Genomic DNA, 24211 nt, shown 5'->3' with positions numbered 1-24211 from the left:
CGTAGAAAGTTCAAGAAAGACACATACGTGGGCCCGATGGGGGCCGACAAAGTTCAAAATATTTAATCGCTGATATTTCGGAAACTACTTTACTGATCAGTAAAATTATTTACTTACATTTAGAGCTTGAAATGCCAATTTCAACGATGTATATTTATTCAATATTGAAGCAAAACTTATCGAGAAAAGACGATCGATAGTGGAGTCTAAGTTGCACACTACATACCAGACTCGCGACTATGTCTATTCTGTTTGATTTATACTGCATAATACAAAATCTTAATGAAAATGAGCCGAATAGTGACAAAGGTCAGCACATTACATATATCAAGTGCCTGTTGGATATTAAAGCCCTTTTTTGGGAGCAGAGAATTTGCAAGTATTACAGCTTTGAACGTGGGCACCGATGGATATAAGGATATTACATCTAGTTTGTAGAAGGTGTAGGTGTCTGGCTGTAGGGCAGCAATGCTTGAAGACATGGTGGATTCAGCAATTACAGATGAGGGAGTAACATAAAGAGAATCTGGAATTAATGCACATAAGAATGTAGCAAATGCCTTTTCTGAAAAGTAAGTAGGATGAGATCTCTTGTTTACAATTGGACATAATGGCCAGTTTGTCTTATGCATTTTTGGTTCAAAGAACAACCTGGAACATGCAACGTTGGAGGGAGGTCAAGAGACTCTCCTTCAATGTTGCTGAAGAGCTGCAAAAATCAAAAACTCATCTTTTTTATGGGAATCCCTTCTTACTACAACCTTAGATACATGCAACACTCGTACCCTCGACCTGCCTTGTGTATGGGTCACACTGTATAAGCTGTTAAACAACTATCATTATTCTCCATTACACTTATAATGTGTACCTAGATCCACACGTGCACTTTGCATATTACATAACTTACTGCTCATTCAATTTCAAACACATTTGAATATTTGTTGCTTGTTCTTAACGGTGTTGTCAAAAGTTTTAATTTGAATTATATGCATTCTGTTCTTCATTGGATTATTTCTGTTCGTTCTTATTAAATTTCTGTATTTGCCTGATGACGACGACTGTTGGTTCATTGAAAGTACTTTCAATGAAACACACACATAACGCCAATCTCAATGATTTTTCCAACCTACTATACAATATTTAATGTGAATATCAACCTATTGAATAGTATTTAATTTACAAATATGTATAATCTAATAATTGAAGTAATTGGTAATTAGTCATTCCATTAGAAAAACACAATTTTTAATCTAAAAAGTAGTAAACATTAAAAAACAACATTTAAAGAAATTATTACTTTATTAATAACAATAATTTGGGATAATTGTGGCAACACATCTAGTTTTGCAAGAAACTTCTACCTTTTTGTATTTGTTTTCAGTTTGAATTTTTATTTAAACTGGAAGTGTTTTATTATGGTGCTAATAAATTTTTAGAAATATATATATTTTAACATTTTTTAGTCTATGGATTAGTCTCACTTATTAAATGGTGTCAGTAAATGAATACAAAAGTCAATTGAAGCTTAAATTAATGCCAACATATTTAGTGAAGCAGTAAACTGTGTATTCCTGCTACTGCAGGAGACAAAACATAATGGATTAAGCCTGTTTTTCTCTAAAAGATGAAGGATGAGTCTCGTTCATTCCCATGTTATTCTATGGAGCTAGACAGTTTCTACATTGACTAAAGATGAGTCTAAAGTGCATTTTATGAAAAATTATCATTCACACATCTAAGTGACAAGCTTTCTTTCTTATTTTGATGTTTTGCAGAATGGCTATGTATAGGAAGTTATCAGTCAATGAAGCTGTACAGTACATTTAATAATTGATGATCCAGATCAGAAATATACAGTGGGTGATTGGTTAACAAACATAATCTGTTCTAAGACTTTGTTTGCTATCTGAATTGTTTGTTAACTGATTATCGATTTACCATAGATTTTTATGGGAATTTGATTAATTTGTTCTGGAAACCCTCAAAAAAATAAATAAATAAATTATATACCTAATTATTATGGCTTTGTGTCCTTTTTTAACTTAATTTAAAATTTATTTTGTATACTAGTACTTTCTATATATTAACAGGACTTATTATACTGGAAAATCTGCATCTATATTTTCCAGTATAATAAGTCCTGTTAATATATAGAAAGTACTAGTGTACAAAATAAATTTTTAAATTATATACCTTCTTACTACGTTTATTTACATGTAATAGTAAAAATACATATATACAGTCTTGCATTTTTATTAGTCATGTTTTTTCCATTTGTGGGGGTTAAAGAATCTGTCCAATGTCGATTGCTTTTCTCTCTTCTTTGGGATTTTTTGGAAGTAATTAATAGCATTGTAATTGTAGACATCTCCAAGCCTATTAACCTCATTCTGGTTTGGATGCCATTCGGATGACCATTGTTCTGACATCATCCCACTTTTTCAAAAGATCATTAATAGCAGATATCCGTGTTGGTTTTCTTTCATCTTTTTCTTTTTCAAAAGAAAACATATCTCGCTGAGGTTCTTGGTGTTCTTCTGTTGTCACATCAGTTTCTGGTTCCATTATGAGCTTTTCAATGCTCTTTATTTTTTAGATGTGATTTTCATTACTTCTTTAGCTGCTTGAGACTTCTTGATATGTCTTTCATAGCTAAAATTGTGTCTACTGTAGACCTGTTCAAGCCATACTGCCTAGCAACATCAGACATCTTGTGCCCACTCTCTACCTTGGCTATTATCTCTTGCTTGGTTTATATGGTGAGCACAGTTCTTGACACTTTACTCTTTTTAGGCTTTATAATATTATCAGTTTCTTTTTTAAACAATAAGTTCAGAAAAGCACTTACAAAAGTTCAGAGAACAGAAATCAACTACTGCACAAAAAATTATTTAAATGCAGGGCCCAGATGAAATTCAAAATTTGGTATTAAAATATTAATGAATATCTGATGGGACAGTTAAACTCTCACCTTTCATAAATAAAAACCGACACAAAACTTAACATGTTAACTGCCATCTGTAATATGATATTTTGCATTTTATCAGGCTAACTGTAATATGATATTTTCTGTTTTTTCAGGCCACAATGAGAAAATTTGATATTTAATATTTTATTATGATATAAATAGAAGAGTCATTATATAACAGTCAGTAGAGTGAAGATAAAAAAAAATATCAATGATAACCAGTCGTCGTATGGCCTGAAACTGGAAATAAGATCACGAAATATTTAATGTTTAATATTAATTATTTTATATGTAACAAAAGAGAATAATTAAACTAGTTTTTGATATTTTTTCCTTTTTTTAATTATTCACTATTAAAAAAAAAATTATCAGATGAAGTGGTTTGACCGCCGACTGTCGAACTTCTTCATGAGCCTCATGTGGTGGTTCGACAGTTGGCAGTCAGAAACCGACTTCATAGATGTCCGCAAGAGGCCACCACTAGGATATAAAACAACATCTTATGAAGCCAGGATAATTTAACCTTGAATGAAACTACATTGGTTATAGCAATGTTGGGCGATGGCTCTGTAAGGCCCTAGGCCTGCGTGTTAGATGGCTCTGTGAGGCCCTAACTAGTATGACGACCAGCATGACGACCAGCATGTTGGATGGCAGTTAACATGTTAACAAGTACTTGCCCGAAGACTATAAAAAATTATTTGTCAGAAAGGTAAACAAAAAGTTGGAATTACAAGGGAGAATTTCAAAATTAGGAGGAATACTATCTGATTGGTACATTGGGTTGATTGTCGATGTTGTCTTCAGAGCTCCGAAAGGTTTTAAATTGTCACCTGGAGACAAGAGAAGACCTATCGGTATTCACTATTTTATGTCGCTTCTTTTTCTGTTGTTCTGTGAAAGTTTGTTATCTGATTTGTTTGCTATACCCACTGTATTTGACAATGAAACCAAAGAAAATAAATTTGATTTAAGCTCTTAATGTAACCATCATACTGTTATGAACTCTGTGACATTCAGTTGTATCTTAATAACAACTGATCATCTTGTACATATTGTATATAATTGTATATATGTTACATTGTGAACAATGTAACATATCACAACTGTTCACATTGTAAGTCTCAATGTAGGCAAAGTAGCCTAAATTGTATTTTTTTTCCTAAAGTTTGTTCTGTTAATGTATGCCGAAGCAAGACGACTCTGCAGACCCCTTTTCCTTCATATCCTAATCTTCCATCTAATCTATCACTATTACTTCTTCTTTCCTTTCATTTCTTTCAGGGCTAAGTCAGTCAACAAGATAGACAGCCCTCTTAATCTTTACTCGTAGTAGTAGTTGTATCTTAGTGCTTTGAACTCTCATAAAAGAATGAATTTTGACAAGGTACCCAGAACTGATAACCGGTGTAAACAAAAAAACCAACGTAAATGTTTTCAAACTCGACTAGTGTTCTTCTTCAGGCGTTATAATGATTACTTGATAGAATGTTGTAAAAGCTTTGAATTTTTATATTCCAAAAAAAAAAAAACAAGGCTGGGTCAACGAAGTCCTCCATGGGATGTCGTTTGGTTACAAGAGCATCTTGCTGATATACATGAGAGAACTACCATGGCCCTCTCTACGTACATCACAGATTCTGACGTCGTAGCAGACTTCAACCAGGCCAAACTCATCTTCACTTCATCCCACATAGAACACCTCAGATCGTTGGAGGCTGTGCAGATATTTAAATCTAATTTTACATTATCATGCATAAATTACAAAGAGGAGATGGTTTTGTCAATGGCCTGCCAAGCTTTGATTGACAACATGGTTTAACCATTTGTTGAGTTGGGCAATTGAATATATAGATTTGATTGGGATTTTTAAATTTTTTTACTTGTAATTTGAATGCTTGTTTAAATTTTTATATTCTAAAAAAAGCTTTTACGACCTACCATCAGGTAATCGTTATAATGCCTGAAGAAGAACTCTGGTGAAGTTTGAAAATGTTTGCATTAGTTTTTTGTTTGTGTTTTTTTCTGTTCACACTGGTTATTGGTTCTGGGTATGTTGTTAACTATATCCTGGTGTGGTGTGTTGTTTATTGTTTAGCAAATGAATTTTGCTTTGAACAATCCTTGAAAGTTTGTATCAGCCTGAAGATAAGTGCCAAACAAAATTTTTGAAGCTTTTTTTTAATCCCAGTTGTTGTGTGATTGATATCAATATCAGACGTTTTCAGATTTAAAGAAAAGTTCATTTTATTCTAATTTTTTAAAACATATTTTCTTTCTACTGATTATTGTGTTAATTGTTTCATGTTAACTTAATAAAAGCACAAGGAAACAAAACTCAAAATACCTTGGCATAATTATTAATTATTACTAGTTCTTTTTTATGATTTCTTGAAAATAACCAAAAAATTCTCAGTCTGCACGAGCATTCATAAGAACTTATCCCTGTCTGGAAAGAGTTAAGGACTAAGCTTCAGTCTTATTCATAGCTAATTAACGTGTATGATTGATTAATTTTGTTTTAACTGCTTATTTTTTGAATGAAATTTTTTGTTTTTAAACAAGTAGATTTTTATTACATTGCCAATTATTTCATATTGTTTGTTATATTATGTTGCACTTGAAAAATGTGTGATGTGTGTTAGTATTTGTAATATGTCAATTAATTTATCAATTAATAATGAGTAAACCTGACCACCAGAAATATTAGTTATTGTGCCTACTAGCTCAGAATGGTATGAGTATAGAATCATCAAGAAAGTATACAATTCATTTTCTATAATAATGAAGATAATGAAATCTTATCTTGAATTAATATCAAGAAACTTAAATAGTATAATCAAAATTATCATACCAAACATTAGATAATTTCATTCAAATAATGTACTGTGAAAGCTAGACTCCAAATAATATACTGTGAAAAAACATTATTTGAATGAAATTTTCTGGTGTTTGGTTTGACCTCTCAATTGGATACAGGACTCATAGAACTTGATAGTTCTGGTCAAAACTGGACATATAAATAAACAACAACTAACCCGTTATATATAAAGACCAACAACTGCCGAATTATCGGGCTAGCAAATGGCTATAGTAATATTAATAATTTAAGTTAATTTGGTACTAGAGTTAGGCGTTAGGTGCCATCTCTTGCTAAATTTAATAATTAGAATTTTAATTAAATAATTTAAATAAATTTAGGCTTAACTGGAAGAAAAGAATCGGCCCAAAGCGGGATTCGAACTTGCAACTTCTGCTATCCGTGCAGACACGTTACCAGTTACGCTACCCGGACCTTCGGTCCGATCCTCCCCTTCCAGTTGATATAAGATTACCGTACGACCATTGACGGCTATTACAATGCCGGCTGGGGACACATTAATTGCCCACGTCCTCCCAAAGGCACTCAACCGGCCATCGCAAACCCCGGCAAGGCGTATACATATAAATAAACAACAACTAACCCGTTATATATAAAGACCAACAACTGCTGAATTTCTCCATAATATGATGATGTCGTCGATATACCTTTTGTATAACATGATGTCAGGAAGATAGTGCGGCAGGACCTTATGTTCCAATTGTCTGATGACCATCTCGCACAAGTCTCCAGCTACTGGACTTAACTTAAGAGGAATGGAATAAACGCCCTGCTTCCGGGCGTTTATTCCATTCCTCTTAAAGAACTGCTGAATTATCGGGCTAGCAAATGGCTATAGTAATATTAATAATTTAAGTTAATTTGGTACTAGAGTTAGGCGTTAGGCGCTATCTCTTCCTAAATTTAATAATTAGAATTTTAATTAAATAATTTAATTTAAATAAATTTAGGCTTAACTGGAAGAAAAGAATTGGCCCGAAGCAGGATTCAAACCCGCAACTTCTGCTATCTGTGCAGACACGTTACCAGTTACGCTACCCAGACCTTCAGTCCGATTATCGGGCTAGCCATTTGCTAGCCCGATAATTCGGCAGTTGTTGGTCGTTATATATAATGGGTTAGTTGTTGTTTATTTATATGTATACGCCTTGCCGGGGTTTGCGATGGCCGGTTGAGAGCCTTTGGGAGGACGTGGGCAATTAATGTGTCCCCAGCCGGCATTGTAATAGCCGTCGATGGTCGTACGGTAATCTTATATCAACTGGAAGGGTAGGATCGGACCGAAGGTCCGGGTAGCGTAACTGGTAACGTGTCTGCACGGATAGCAGAAGTTGCAAGTTCAAATCCTGCTTTGGGCCGATTCTTTTCTTCCAGTTAAGCCTAAATTTATTTAAATTATTTAATTAAAATTCTAATTATTAAATTTAGCAAGAGATGGCACCTAACTCTAGTACCAAATTAACTTAAATTATTAATATTACTATAGCCATTTGCTAGCCCGATAATTCGGCAGTTGTTGGTCAAAACTGGACAGTTGGGAACTTTAATTCTTATGGATGAATACCATTCGTTATATTTGTTATCTGAGAGTAGGAGGCAATTGCTTCAAGCATTAAGCCTGTTGCAAACTAGACAGTGCCATTGCTTCCAATATGACATCAGAAGCAATTTTCTGATATTACAAGAGGCAACATGACCATAAAAATTGCCTTGTGACTGTTTTCCTTTGATGATCGGGCAATATTACCATTTGTGATATCACTCATGACGTAGTTCTACAGAACCAATGAACATTTTTTTTTACCTCTCTACGAACTATTGTTGGTAGTTGGTAGTTAAACCTATGATGATGATTTGCATCAGAAAATGGAAGCAGCAAAGGGTAACATCAGTTAGCTTTGGTTGCTTCCATTTGTTGTCTGTTTGGAATAAATTGAATAAATAAATGAAAACAAAATTGGGGAACTGACAGATTTATAAATTTCAATAAAACTAATGAAATAATTTATATTCTTCTATGAAAATCTATCACACAGTTTAGTTTCATGATCCCAGTGTAGCAAAGACATGGCCAAAACATGAAGCAGAAATGCACACCTTTTTTATGGTCTATGATGTAATCTCCTTTATCACAAACTTTCAAATGTGTGAGCATTGTTGATGATTGCCTGAAAAATTGAACTTTTTGGATCTGAGAGGTATCAAATGGATTGCCTACTTTCCATTGAAAGGTATGACATAGAGTGACATTGAGTCAATGATCGGGCAGTTGATGGTCAACTGGACAATGATTGAACAAATTTCGTTTGATGTCGCTAGTCTTTGACCTGTTTGCTTCGATATTACCTAGTTTGGGGAAATGGGAGAGAAGAGTGGCAGTGCTTGGGCATAGTGTGTGTACACACACAATGCCCAAGCATTTTTAATTTAAGAATTTGATTTAGCTAATGAATTTAGTTGTTACAGTCGAGTCCGCATAAGATGTCATAAGTTTCTAAGGGATAGAGTACAGTCAAACCTGTTTTTATGCGGTGGATAGGGACCGCATAAAAAAAGTCTCGCATAGAAAATAACTCAAAACCGTACGAAATAACTAGGAATTGCTTTTTTAAACAAAATCATGATGAGGCTTGGCAGCTACTTGGAATCTCACCAAACATTTTGGAATCTGATTTAGAAAATACGTAAATAATACAGTACATTTACCTTCAATTTACGCTTTGAAATGAATCTTATCTTAATGGTCCAGGAATGTGAAAGCACTTTGAAGGTTTAATTAACGTAATTAAAACAGACGTAGAATTTATTGACAACAGATGTCAGCACTTGACTGCATCGTCTTGCATATCGTCTGTTTTACATATTTTTGTCCAGGTGGTGGTTTGTTGACTTAAAAAATAAATTATTTCATTTTTCTCATATTCATGAAATAATATTGCTATAATAAGTTCATTTATGCTATAATAAGTTTATTTAGCTATAATAAGTCAACGTGAGACATGACAAAACGCATGAGACTAGTCGCCGACTATACCACACAAATAAAAAATCGCACAAAAAAAGACCGCATAAAAACAGGTTTGATTGTATTTTTCTATAAACTAAAAAATTATTTTCTCAGAGGAAACAGATGTAACTAGAGAAACATAATAAATGCATGTCATTATAGGTATAATTAGACACTGTTGGTTAAGTAGTCAGTTTTCTGTGGTCCCGGCCAACTTACATAGGCGTTAATGTTAAAGAAAACTCTGGTTTACTCGACACATACTGGATAAGTCTACATACTTTTTCTATCCCACACTTGTTCAGACGTCTGATAAGTCAACTCCCCTCCTGAAAAAAGTGAGTTCACACTGCACAACTTACGTGCGGTGTGAACTCCTTTTTTTTTCAAAAAGGGAGTCGACTTATTTATTAATATGTACATATTAATAAAAATATCTTAACATTTTATGTATTTTTGACAAGACTGTCTTGTTTATAAAATCGTACTGCCTACTGCCTTTTCAGCTTAGAGGTATGAAGGAGTACATGTCAGAAGTTGAAATTTGGCACAGAGTATTAGGTGACCAAATCATGCACACATAAAAAACACCAGACTTGTAGGTAGTCAGGAGACCGAGAACCAAAATGCAATAAAATACAAAATGGCGACACACTCTACAAACAGGCAGTAGTACGAGATTTGCACATGCATTTCTCGTTGGTAAGTTGGAAATATGAATATCGTGAAATTAAATTTTGACAAACATATGCGTTGGGAAGTTTGAAAAGTGAATGTTGCTAAATTGAATTTTGACAAACGAATGTTTGAAAGAAACCCATTTACCTGTCCCGTGTTATTTTCCACATATTTCTGGTCGCCACGTGCTAACCTTGACCGATTGACCGGAGATATCTCATTTCATCATCAGAATTTTTTAAAACTAGATGGCACGATGTTATAATTTTATATTAAAACTAACTTTTGAAAGAGAATTTTTTTTTCTTTTCACATTTATTAATATATATATATATTTCTTTGTGCAAAATAAAAAAATAATTGCAACCAATACAATATCCACCATTATTTTTTAAAAAATGAGAAATTTTTGCATTGACAAAAATTCATCTTGGTGCATCGTGGAATTATAACAGCTTGGTGCACAGTGCTATTCAAGCTGTTGGTGATGTGCTCGTGGCTTTCGCTAAACATCAGGATGTCGACGTTCATTGGGACAAAGCATCTATCATTAGGGCCACGAACAACAAACAAGCGCTGAAACATCTAGAAAAACTAGAAATCTGCAAAGCCCACATTAGCACGGGTTATATTAACCATAGGGATGCAGATGGTTTATCCACTGCATGGAAATCATTTTTCCAAAGTGCATAACGATTTTCTTGTAATAGACATGTTTCGCATTATTGCGGCAATAATTTTTGTTATGTTTTAGTTTTATTATTACTACTATATGTAGCGCATGCGCAATTTGTTAGTTTCTAAAATGTTACTGCATTTTTACATTGGAATTAATTTGAATTTTTAAATATTTGTATTGCTTGTATTCTGTTTTTTCTGCCTTCTTTTTTTGTTTGAGTTCGTTTAACTGAAGATAGTTATTTAAATTAGTTGAAACGTTATTATTACATAATTTATTGCTGGAAATATTAAGGTGTTGTTTTTAATCTGATTTTATTTATGTGAATATAAAACCATACTAATTGTAAGTATACGTTCAATCATGTACTCCAAATTGATTACTGTTCACATAAACAAAATAAAAACAAAAACACGTTTTCAAACTCCTTTCTAGTACTTTGTCAGATTTTGTTATGGTTACCTGAAGTATCTTCATAAAAACTTTTGGAATAAAAATTTGAACAAGTGTTTGAACATAAGCTCGAAAAATTAAAAATCACGTTGCACTTGCACATTCAGTTGCCCTACCAGGACTCAACAAACCATGTTGTCAATCTAAGCTTGCCAGGCCATTGACAAAACCATCTCCTCTTTGTAATTTATGCATGTTGATTGTAAAATTGGATTTAAATATCTTCATGGCCTCCAACAATCTGAGATGTTCTGTGGGGGCAAAGCGAGGTTGAGTTTTGCCTGGTTAAAGTCCGCTACAATGTCAGGATCTGCTGTGTATGTAGAGATGGCCGTGGTAGTTCTTGCATGTCATATATCAGTAATATGCTCTTGTAACCTGATTCCCTTGGAGTGCTTAGTTGACCCAATGTATACCAGATCTCTATTGTATCTGTTGTCCCTAATGGGAATACTATATACGTCAGGGAGTCTGTTCGAGTTTGGAGGATTCTTTCTATTATGCAGCATGTCAAAAACAGTTGGACATCTCCTGTAAGTGAGACACACCCGACGTTTCTTGGCAATTTCAGCATATAAGGATCTTAAGTATGGGTTAAAGGTAATAGGGACTCATTCTACATCCTTGGCTTGGTTATTGCTCCTCAGGTCATCTAAGAAGGTGTGTCCTGAGTGGATTCGTGATAACATTCTATCAGCCCATGTGTAATGTTGCGATAACTGTGTGTGTGCTCTATAAATATTAATTTGGCAGTGAGAGCCTGGGGAGTGGAAGAATGTGCAAAGGCTCTTTTAATTAATGCCTTGTATGCCGCAATTTTGTAAGGAAATTGATCACACAACCCCACTAGTATGTATGATGTCAAGGAACCTGGTTTACAAAATACTGAGGTGTGGATACCAGACCCCTCCACTCTAATATTTATGTTCAAGAAGTGCACCTACCAGGGGCTAGATTGTTCTGCTTCCAGGATCAGCCCATAGGGATTATTCTTGATAGTATTGACAAATATCATTAAATCTGGAATTGTCTTCCAAAAAATAATGATGCCATCTATATACCTTGTATATAATGGGATGTTGGAGAGGAACTGAGGAAGTACCTTATTCTCCAACTTCTCGCATTTTTAACTGACGACATCTAGCCTGTTTGGGAGAAACTATCGTAGTTTTAGAGGATCGTTTGATAATGAACTAATTTGGCAAGAAGTAATTCAGTAAAATCAATTTTCCTTTCCACATCAATATTATAAATAGATTTACTTTCTATAAATAAACAACTAACCCATTATACATAAAGTAAGACACCAACCAATGCCGAATTATCGGGTTAGAAACGGCTGTATCAATAATAATAATTTTAAGATAATTTGGTAATGTAATTTTGTAATGGCCATCGATGGTTGTAACGTAAGCTTATATATACTGGAAGGAGAGATCGGACTAGAGGTCTGGGTAGTGTAATTGGCAACGCATCTGCACGGTTAGCAGAAGTTGCGGGTTCAAGTCCCGCTTTGGATCGATTCTTTTCTTCCAGTTAGGCCTCAATTTATTTAAAATTATTTAATTAAAATTCTAATTATTAAATTTTGCAAGAGGTGGTGCCTAACGCCTAACTCTAGTACCAGATTATCTTAAAATTATTATTGCTATAGCCGTTTCTAGCCCGATAATTTGGCATTGGTTGGTGTCTTACTTTAAATTTACTTTCAATATGACTATACGAGAGAATTCTTGTCATACAGGCGTTAGATTACAAACAAATGTTGCTATATTTACAAGCACTTTCAATGAGATTATTTTTGTCTTCTTCAGGTCGATAAATGCGGTTAATATCCTTTTTTGAATACAAATATCGAATTATTCCAACGGTATTAATGCTTTGGAATAAAATCAAAGATGGAACGGAACGTAAAGAATTTAAATAAAATACATGCGGTTGTAATGCGTATGTGCAATAAGTCGCTGAAATGTGGTGCTAGATACGATGTCTTAAACTGCTGTATAAGTTAACCCACATATGCAGCAAATTGAGCATGGGGGGTGCTGCACGGATTTAGTGTGTCGGTAAGGAGGGCCTCCCAAATATATACAAGGTTTCTGTTGTCACAACACCTGATCATCATTACCTGGCTCCACAATGGGGTGTGTTGGTGTTGCAACACCATTCTAGCTAGCTCAGTATTAGACTTGCCCACCCTGATAGAATGCTGATGTTCAGAAATGTGACAGGACAACATTCTGGTAGTTGCACTAATGTAGTGGGTGCAAACACCAGAGGTTGCATTTTCCAATGGGATAGAATAAACCCCAGATCTTTCTAGTATGGAAACCACATCTCTGTCATTGCATAGTAACCTCCTAAGATTTGGCTGCGGAGAGACTGGAAGAAAAAGCACATGCTGCCTAAAAATACAGCAAATGCGGACAGTGATGCAGTCACAAAATGGTACTGTGGGATGGACTGTCGTGCATACTTTTGAGACATGTAGAGTAGTGGCGGGAAAAAGTGTTCTCTTTACCTTATTTAAGATGTATATATACTTGGCACTAGTATAGCCTGCTGCATTTACTGCTGAACGAATAGTATTAAGCTCATTGTCAATAGCGGTTTGATTGGAAGATAACAGAAAGGCTCTTCTAATTAAAGGGGCAATTGCCGCATTGATGTAATGTTGTGGCTGGTATGCAGTGGCATGGATTAAGGGAGGTACACTGTTGAATTTATGAAAGACGGAGTATACTATAGCATCCTGGAATTTAGAGATTTTTAGATCTAAAAATGCGATTTTTCCTTCGTTTTCTTTCTCCCAGATAAAGTTGATTGTGGGATAAACTTTTGTAAGAGAACTTTTGAGGACGAGGAAATCCTCCTCTGTGTCTTGCCAAGCCACCAGAACATCATCCATGTATCTGAGATATTATTGTGTATTTATCTACATTCCAGATGTGTATCTGAGATATAACAATGGGTACACTATTGTGAGGGGAAAGCTAAAAACTCTGAGCTCAATATGTCTCATGAGCAACTCTGCTAAAACCGCTGATAGCGGTGAGCCCATTTGGGCTCCTTGCTTCTGTAGATATATTTTCCCATTGAACCAAAAATAATTATTTTCGATAATAAAAAGCAGAACCTCGCATAGCTCTAAAACTTGTTGTGTTATAACGCTTGTAAATATAGCGACATTTGTTTGTAATCTAATGCCTGTATAACAAGAATTCTCTCGTATTAAATGATTGGCGTGCTGTCCAATCTTGGTTTTCATTATGACTTTTGGTACAACAAGAAAAGTGAAATTTTTTGGGAAGTGTTATGTTTATTGTCCTGTTACATTCAAAGTGAGTGCTCGGGTACCATTCCCATGATGCATCAGCAACGATTGCCACCAGGTGGACTCACTAATAATTTACATTTCAACATCTCCAATACACATTACAGAAAGAATTATGGCTTTTCATTACCTACTTTACAAAAAGCAAACAAATTGTAATCTTTTATATAATAATTCTCTGTTTAATGTTGAATTTTGTAATTACATTTTTTTTAAATATATGTTTCATTGTTTATTACAAGCTGTCTTAGTTGAAAATATGATAGATTACACAAGCATATAAGTTTAATCTAAACAAAAGCTGGCTTGTCTAATGGAAATAGTTGCTGAAATTTTTTTGTTTTTGTTTGTTATGATTTTAATAGTCACTTCTGTGATAAACAATTTTTGTTCATATTCTTCTTGAAATGCTTGGACTTTTAATCTTATTGTACAAATTTTATATTGTTTTGTTTGCTTAATTAGTCAGTAATATGGGCTGATTTGGATAGCTACTCACCCTTCTCACTTGAACAAATGAATGATTTTTGTGTAGTTCAACTTTGTTACTTGTTCAAGATGAGTGTGTGGGAAGTGTTGCCATTCTTCATATATATGATAATGTAATTAATTCATTTAACAGAGATTTTAAATAGCAGTTGCTCTGAGCTTAACTTTCAAAAAGTCAAAATATATTCATTTTTAGTGTAAAAATTTCTTTAATAAGACATAGCATTAATTGTATAGATGAGATAATTTGGTTGAAACAGAACTAAATCTAGCTAACGTTTCTCAAAATTTAATAAATACAAAACTTTTATGATTAAAAGTCTATTAATATTTGTTTTTTTTTAAATTAAATTTAAATATTTATGTTGTGTTTTTTATAAATTCTGATGGATTTATTTTTTAAATAGCATGATTAATTATCAATAACCTGATTCTTTATCTCATCTTTATAACTTAGACATTTGTTAAGTTTGAAACTTTTTGGCACATTTGTTTGGATTTATGTCTTTATGAAATGTAACTAGTTCTTTTGCTAGTGTTTTTCAGGCTGCTAAAAATAGTAAAGTAATACAGGCTTGCATGATATCTGTCAGGTTAAAAGTTTTAATGCTTGGATAGTTCTTTTACACAATAAAGCACTTCACTTGTGCTTAAATTTGTTTGGAAGAATTAGTTTGGTTTTTGTTTTAAGTATTTTGCAATTTTTAGAATTTAGAATGTATTTTTTGAGTCAGTATTTGTTGGATGTGATCATTGACTTAATATTTATTCATCAGGTATGATATGGACCAGTTGGAATCATTCTAAGTGGGTCTATGAAATTGTTAAGGCTGATCAGATGCATTTTTAAATAACCACAAGAGAGGGTTTTAACTGTTTTCTTATCTTTGGTACAATTCTAATTGCATTTCTGTGTTTTCTGGTGAGAAATTTTGTGATTGGTTTTAAACTAGAAAAAAAATTCTTAAATATATCTTCATAAACTAATTAAATCCTAAAGCTGGAACTTTTTTATAAATGTGAAAAATTTATACCATTCTGTCTATTCCCAGCATTTACTGTTTAAAAGATGAACATTTTTGGTCATATTCAGGGATCTGCGTCAAGTTAAGCAGATTGTATATTGAATGTCTATAGCAGGTTCAAAGTTTGGATTAATGTCGTTTTTCTTTGACATAATTGCTTTTGAATTAATATATACTATGTTTATGTTAATACTAGGTAGCCTGATAGTTCAACTAATGTTAATCACTTAAAATTAAACTTTTAAAATTTTTAAAAGCATTCAAATTTATAAAATAAAAACTAATGAAATTACTAAAAAAAAAATTAAAATAAATTTAAATTTGATTATCTTTTGTGCAAAACAATGGTAAAAAGTTTCTACAGTTATGTTGCAAAAGAAAAGAGAGTTTCAATTAATTGAAAAAAATGTAATTAAGGGTTCAAAAAATGCAGTGAAAATTAAAATAAATAATTATAAAAACTAAAATTAAATTAATTCTGTGACCGGGGGGTTGGCACTTCTTTGATGCCCTGTCAGGACTGACACCATCGTGTCATAACAGACACGAAAGCCGTGGCGGTTTAAAGACCGGTCACGTTACGGAGCGATCGGATTCCAGATGGAGGGAGAGACAATGCACCGGAAGTGACTTATGCAGAGACTTCGTTTCACTACAACTTGTTTATTGACATAGAACATAAGGGATTTACATTAACAAAGGGAAGAGGGAAGGCCTAATATTGCAGTATTTTGAGAGAGAGAGTGTACGTAGGTTCGCATGGTGATAAATACCTGGGCTTGATCGTTCCGGACGATGAATCCGACTGACGAAGCGTTGAATTTAGTTCAATAGATGAAGTTAATGAGGTTAATCCAAAGTGGTAAGTTAAGTCGTATAAACGAGGTTAATTCTATGAGTTGAGTCTTATAGATGAGGATTAGTCCTATAGTTGAGGTTCACGGGAGTTGCAGCACACTTGTTGAGGGAGCGGAGGAACTCTTGGCAAGTCCAGATCTGTATGACAACCAACGAATTTGATGTAATGTTTTTCTGAGATACTGAACATTAGGTTAAGAGGTGATGGGAAAATGTTCCTTTAGTGTCTGAGAACCGAACAGATGTTTCTCTCTCAGGTGCAGAAGTTGACAGTTAGTCGATAGGTAGTTGGCAAAAAGGTGACAAACTGTGATGTCATGATATAATACGATAGACAAAATAAGTTGAAGGCCAACAATTCAGATCCTTACAATTCTAAATAAAATAGTAATTAAAACTTTGATCTTTACACTAAAACTGAAACCAAAATTAAAAATCAAATCTAGTTAAAATTAAGATGTTTTTAAAATCTGTTTAAAAGTGGTTTTGAAATTTTCAAATTGTAAATCAAATCAATTTTTGAATTTACATTATTGGTGTGCTGTAGTGAAGGAACATTTTGCTTTTAATACGTAAATATATAGATAAAAATTATTAAAAATAATATAAAACTAAAACCAAATCTGTATAGTAATCAACAGCAACCTTGGGCTAATTCTGAAGGAAATACATATGATAAAGAGAACAGCAAGCAACCAAGTTCTAAATCTGTATTCTGTGTACTATTATTCAAAAACCAAACTTAAAAAATAGTTGCTATGGGAGCAAACAAATAGCTGTCTCTTCAAGTCCGAGTCAAAAGTGAAGTCTTTTTATGTCTCCTATCCCTACACAAAGACGTTTCTTTCCCTTTGTTAACCCTTTCCACAAATTCATGCTGAGTCCACGGAGGAAGTTAATGGATGGTCCTTTGGTGGAACGAATTGTGGATCCACTTGCGATCTAGTGTGATCTACTTACACACCACTACTTTGTAAAGTGTTGATTTCAGTTTCAGTGCAGAAGGAACATTTTGCTTTTAATATATACACAGAATAATACAGTGTTAACAGATTAAATGAAAAATTATGAACAAAAATGTTACAATGTATTTAATAAATAATCTAAGCAAAAAAATAAAAATTAAACTTATTTGATGAAATGTAAATTTATATTATTGCATGTATTATTGGTTGCTGTTATTTTTTAAGGGATTATCAAATGTAGATTGCTATGCCATGGATATGGATATAGATTCTTTATTGATCCAAGAGAAAATTCACAAAAAGGTATTAAAGAACACTTTAAGAAACGTTTTTATTATCTAGCATTTTCGATATATTTATTAACATCATCTTCAGGCAGAATCATAACGAAATATATTTTTGAACAAACTTTTCAAACTGGAACAAAAACGGCATTAGCCGCTTGGAACGAAACAAATTTAAAAATAAAGCATTAGAATTAAAATACGCGTAACATCATCGCACATGCGCTATACTGCGCAAAGAACAAGAATAGCATTAGTTGTTTAGAACATAATACAAAACTTAGTGTGTTAATTTAAATTCGTGTAACATTGTAGCACATGTGTCCTACAATGTAGAAACTGGGATTGGCATCAAGCATGTGGTTGAATGCATATAGCAACAGATCTAATGCAGGTTTTTTAACTGCTTGTACAGACTGATCCAAATTCCAGGCAACTCAAGTGTAGGAGAGTTGCACGTAGAAAGTAGTGTGGTGTAAAGGGCCTCCCAAATATACACCAAGTTTTTTTCCCCACAACACCTGAGCATCATCATATGGTTTCAAAGTGGTTCTGTACAACCATCCTGGACAGTTCAGTGTCACAGTTGTCCCCTGTGATAGAACGTTGGTTCTCTGTTATACGGCTGGATAGCATCCTGGGCAGGATACAGAGGAATCTTTTGGCATGGCAGGATACAGAGGAATCTTTACTGATATTAGAACGTCACCTGACGAGTGTATACTCCTCTATTACCTTCACCTGGGAGAAAGAAGTTGGGGGAAAAATTGCATTTTTAGACTTGGACATTTCTAAGTCCCAGGGAGGCTTGGTATTCTCTGTATACCACAAATTTGGTAGCATTCCCCCAATTATCCCAGCCACAGCCTTTCAGCTGCAACAGTATGTTAATGCAACCATAGCCCCTTTAATCAGAAGGGCAGTTTTTGTGCCTTCACATAGCATTTTACCAACTCTGAATTGGGGATTATCTGCACTGTAGTATGTGCAGCAGATATGGCTCCTCCAAATACTATTATATCCTAAACAGAGTCAAAAGATCCTTTTTCCCAACTACCACATTACATAGCCCAAGGGACTGGACAGTAGTTTGCCTTTCTCTACCATTTTGTGCCTGCCTCACTGCCCAACTCTGTCGAATTTTTAGGCAAAATGCCTTACTTTTAACCATTACACCCGCACCCTAGTCTGAGGAGACTTATATAACAATAGGGATATGGTTTCGATCCTAGAAAAGTCAGATGTATATTCTATTCTGTTGGAAAACCTGTTGTATGGGGTGCACACTCACTATGTAGGGGCACCAGGATGCTATCCAGCCGCATAACAGAGCACCAATGTTCTATCGCAGGGGGCAACTGTGACACTGAACTGTCCAAGATGGTTGTACAGCACCACCATACCCCACTTTGGAACCGTATGATGATGCTCAGGTGTTGTGGAGAAAGGAACTTGGTGTATATTTGGGAGGCCCTTTACACCACACTACTTTCTATGTGCAACTCTCCTACACTTGAGTTGCCTGGAATTTGGATCAGTCTGTACAAGCAGTTAAAAAACCTGCATTAGATCTGTTGCTATGTGCATTCAACCACATGCTTGATGCCAATCCCAGTTTCTACATTGTAGGACACATGTGCTACAATGTTACACGAATTTAAATTAACACACTAAGTTTTGTATTATGTTCTAAACAACTAATGCTATTCTTGTTCTTTGCGCAGTATAGCGCATGCGCGACGATGTTACGCGTATTTTAATTCTAATGCTTTATTTTTAAATTTGTTTCGTTCCAAGCGGCTAATGCTGTTTTTGTTCCAGTTTGAAAAGTTTGTTCAAAAATATATTTCGTTAATATTCTGCCTGAAGACAATGTTAATAAATACATTGAAAGCGATAGCAGGATAATAAAAATGTTTCTTAAAGTATGTTTCTTTAATGCCTTTTTGTGAATTTTCTCTTGGATCAGTAAAATTGTTGGCGTGACATCCAACCTTTTATTCAATTTACTTAACAAGATTCTTTATTGTTAATGCAGTCTTCCCTTTAAGTGTTGAGACAAATGTTTCAAATGTCTCAATAAGATATTAGTAAAAACAAATATAGTACATCTTTAGCACAACATGCGAGCAAGGAGTGTCTCCACAATGAGCAGGAGCATGCTTTTAAAATGCACATCTGATAACCATAAACTAAGAACCATGGAGGCATTATGAAACGTTTTTGACTATTTAAGTAGTTATCATCAAGATCAACCCTCTGATGTTTAATTCTGATGATGGCTACGTAGATAGTCAAAACTGTTTGAAAAATAAAAAATTGTTACTGAAACATGCTAGAACTGTTTAAATTTTGAATTATTGTTACAGATCCTTAAAATTATCATACAACTCTACAGGTCAACTGGAACTTTACAGTGGTTGGATAATAAATTTTACTACTGAACATCATCTCTGTAGGCATTAGGTCAATCTTTATGAATCTATATTAGAAAATGTGTAAAATTTTGAAAGGAATTTAGTGGATAGAGAATTGGTCATGACAGCTTATTGTGATATGTATCTTTGTGAAATGTTTTGTGGACTTTGATGTTTACTAGAGCCACACACTATTAAAATATTGTAGTGTGCTTTCAATATTTTCTTTAAATAAGTTTAAGCAGTTTTCAAGAAACATGTACATTTAGTCTTTTTTATAGTTTTTTGTAGATTATTCACATGTAGAAATTTGTTTTTAAGCATTACTCTTGAAAGTTATTTGACATAAAGATTGTCAAAATACAGTATTTTAGTAGTAATGAGTATTTCTTTGCAAGCTAATATATGATAAATTTTATTGTGTGATATATAAATTTTAAAAATTTTCTTTTTAGGAAGCATATCCTTCAACTCCTCCTGTGTGGTTTGCAGATACAGAAGATCCTTGTATCACTTCTGCTGTACAAATATTAACGAACACAGTTGGAAGGGATAATCTGGTAAGTACAATTTATACATATTAGAGATTTGATGATTAATGATATTTATTCAAGTAGTAAATACCAGGTGTATAAGTTTAAATCCGCTGTTTGCTAATAGATGGCGTTAGTAAGCATATTAAGCTACCGTGGAGATGTCTTTTTTTTTTTTTTTTTTTTTTTTTTTTTTTTTTTTTTTTTTTTTTTTTTTCCGGTGATTTTGGCATTTGTCAACATTAATCAGTGCACATCATCAGCGATTTCATACGACATCATACATTTTTCCTTTGGTAATCATGCCTAGTTTTGTGCCAGAAAAACAGCATATGCGGGAAGCTCTGCTTTTCTGCTTCAATTTGAAGAAATCGGCTGCCGAAGCTCATCGAATGCTTGTGGAGGCCTATGGCGACAGTGCTTTATTGGAAACCACATGCAGAGATTGGTTTCGTCAGTTCAAAGACGGCAATTTTGACCTGAGCGACAAGAAGTGTGAAAATCGGCCCAGGAAGGTTGAAGACCATCAATTGCAGGCTCTTTTGGACGAGGACGATACCCAATCACAAAAAATGCTTGCCAAGCAACTGGGTGTTACTCAACCAGCCATTTCCATGCGTCTACGTGCCATGGGAAAGATTCAAAAGATCGGAAAATGGGTGCCGCACGAATTGAACGATAGGCAGATGGAGCAACGCCAAAACACATGCAAAATGTTACTCGCCAGACAAAAAAGAAAGTCATTTCTTCATCGGATTCTAACTGGTGATGAAAAATGGATATATTTCGAGAATCCTAAACGCAAGAAATCGTGGGTTGATCCAGGCAAACCATCAACATCTTCCCCAAGACCAAATCGCTTTGGACGGAAGACGATGCTGTGCGTTTGGTGGGATCAGCAGGGTATCGTCTACTATGAGCTGTTGAAACCTGGTGAAACTGTCAATGCTCACTGCTACTACCAACAACTGATCAAATTGCACCATGCTCTGCGTGAAAAAAGGCCAGATTATCAGCAAAGACACAACAAGCTGATTTTCCTCCACGACAATTCACCATTGCACTCGTCAACATTGGTCCGAAACTACTTGGAGACACTCGACTGGGAGGTGCTACTCTATCCCGCTTATTCACCAGACCTGGCCCCTTCTGACTATCACTTATTTTCGTCGATGGGCCACGCGCTCGCCGAGCGTCACTTCGATTCTTACGAAAATGTCCAGAAATGGCTTGATGAGTGGTTTGCCTCGAAAGAAAAAGAATTTTTTTGGCATGGTATCCACACATTGCCCGAGAGAAGGAAAAAATGTGTCGCTAGTCAGGGAAAGTACTTTGAATAAATTTGTTTTTGCTTGCTATGAAAAAACGTTTTTTTTTCTGACTAAAAAACAGCAGATTTAAGCTTATACACCTGGTATGATTAACATTGATTGAATTAAGCTATTTGATTATATCTTCATTTTACTAAAGCAATGCTCTATTATATTTTATTACTTTCATATTGTATATACATACCTTTTTCAACTTTAACTTTTGTCATAAGAAAAATATTGTTTCTGTGAAGTGTTTTTCAGATTGATGGGTTAGTTTTCATATCTGTTGAAATTAAATTTGTATTAGTTTTATATTTTCTACCTATAAAGTTTGAAGAATGTGTTATCATCTGTAACATACAAATGATGGGAAGGGATTATGATGGTATAATTTATAATTCATAAATAAAATAAATACACTTCATAATCATAAATAGAAAAACAGTATACTGTCTTTTGGCATTAAGATTCTTTTATTGGTGAAAAAAATTACCAAATACTTTCAACATCGCATTGATATTTTCTTCAGACAAGATTATATTTTAAAATATTGCAAACTCATTCATTTAATGTAAAATTTAATACAAATTTAAATTTATAAACATTAATACCAAACATAGACAAAAAATTTAACATAATGACATAGATAAAAAGATTTTTATGCAATGACGTAAAAATAAAATAATTTTGTGTCGGGATCTGTTTAACAAAAAATATAATAATAAATATTAGTTGCAAGACAATGAGTTAATAGTTTAGAAATCTCAGAGTCATGGATAACACTATTTAATGTAGATTTATTATATGGTCCTATTGTATATACAGTGGCAAAAAAGTAATTAGACACTGGTAAAATTACATGTGTGTACCAATTGATACGAGATAAATATTCACATGAAGAGGCATTAAAATAAATGCTTTATTTTCCTGCGAGCGCTTTTGACATATTTATAAACTTCGTCTTCAGGCAAAAGCAGAATTATTCATTGTGCCTGAATATGACGTTTATAAATATGTTGAAAGTGCTCGCAGGAAAATAAAGCATTTATTTTAATGCCTCTTTATGTGAATATTTATCAGTAAAATAGTTGGTGTGACGTCAGCTCGAAGTATTTAATTTACCTAACAAGTTGTGTACTCAATTTTATGCAAATAATGATTTCTGATTTATCAAGCTAAACTAATATAATTTTTCAGATCCTGATTCAGATTCAGATGCTGAAATAATAATCTGATACAAATCCAAACAAGAAGCTAAGTGAAGAGTAGTATGATTTTTATAAAGTTAGATAGAACTTTTATTGGTAGAGATTTTTAACTATTGAGTTTGCTTATATTAACTTACATGGATCAAAGCTAATATGAATTGAATGTTGATTACCTCTAAATTGGATGCAAAAAATTAATCAGCCATTTACCTTTTAGACAGTCAAACTTTTATTTACTCATAAGGATGTATTCTAATATTTTGTTTTCCTCCCCAGGCCTTTATCACAGCACTGAGTCTTTGGCATCAGTAGTCCCAACTTTCTAGTTGTATTTTCACTGAGGTTGTTCCAGGCCTCCAATAATGCCCGTTTCATATCTTTCGTCTTGAATCTTTTGTCCCCTAGCTGTTTGTCTTGTCCAAAACAGTCCATATTTATATGCCCAATAAGATTCAAATCAGGACTCTGGAAAGTCATTCCAGAACATTGACTTGATTTTAACAAAAAATCATCTGTAATATGGACAGTGTGCTTTGGGGTTGTTACCCTGGATCTGACAATACACTTAGGTGTTCATAATGCCATTGATAAATTCAAGCTTTCCAACACCCTCGGCTGCCTTGTAGCCCCCAAACCATAACGTTACCATCACCATATTTGATCGTACCACACATGCATGTCAGCTGGTACCATCAAATATGGAAGAAAGTTTAGAGGGAATTTTTTTCCCAGGCTGCCTCCAAACTTTCTGCATTCTCTCTGAGCATAGGTTAAATTTGGACTTGTTGAACCATAAAATTTTCTCCCAGAAGGCATCAGAAATATTGATACACTGTTTTTCAAATGCCAATTGATTTGCAATGTGATGTTTTCTTGAGAAAGATTTCTTTCTCACTATGTGCCCTAAATCCATCTTCATGAATGTGATTTCAAATTGTTTGTGGAGTCATTTCTATTCCAAGCGCTCTTTTCAGCTCAATGACCAGCTGTGGATGAGATAAGTATTGATTTTTTCTCACCTTCCAAATAATAACTCAACCATGAGTGCTAGTGGTCTTCCAATTTCAGCTGTGCCCATACAAATTAATGTTGGTGCTTTTATTGACTGAACTAGTCACT

The 24211-nt window shown here is 33.9% G+C and overlaps 1 protein-coding gene across 2 annotated transcripts in view; it reads left to right on the top strand.

Annotated features, from left to right (window-relative positions):
* LOC136981683 (ubiquitin-conjugating enzyme E2 Q2) overlaps window positions 1–24211 on the top strand; it is a 94149-nt gene that overhangs the window by 18758 nt on the left and 51180 nt on the right. For both annotated transcript variants that reach the window (XM_067278025.1, XM_067278024.1), the window contains exon 2: window positions 20494–20598. In XM_067278025.1, the coding sequence (XP_067134126.1) occupies window positions 20494–20598 (105 nt within the window). The remainder of the gene's footprint in view (window positions 1–20493; window positions 20599–24211) is intronic.

This window comes from Centruroides vittatus, unplaced genomic scaffold, assembly GCF_030686945.1.
Source record: "Centruroides vittatus isolate TY-2023 unplaced genomic scaffold, ASM3068694v2 contig_787, whole genome shotgun sequence".
Taxonomy (NCBI): Eukaryota; Metazoa; Arthropoda; class Arachnida; order Scorpiones; family Buthidae; genus Centruroides; species Centruroides vittatus.
This window is presented reverse-complemented; position numbering and strand designations above follow the sequence as displayed.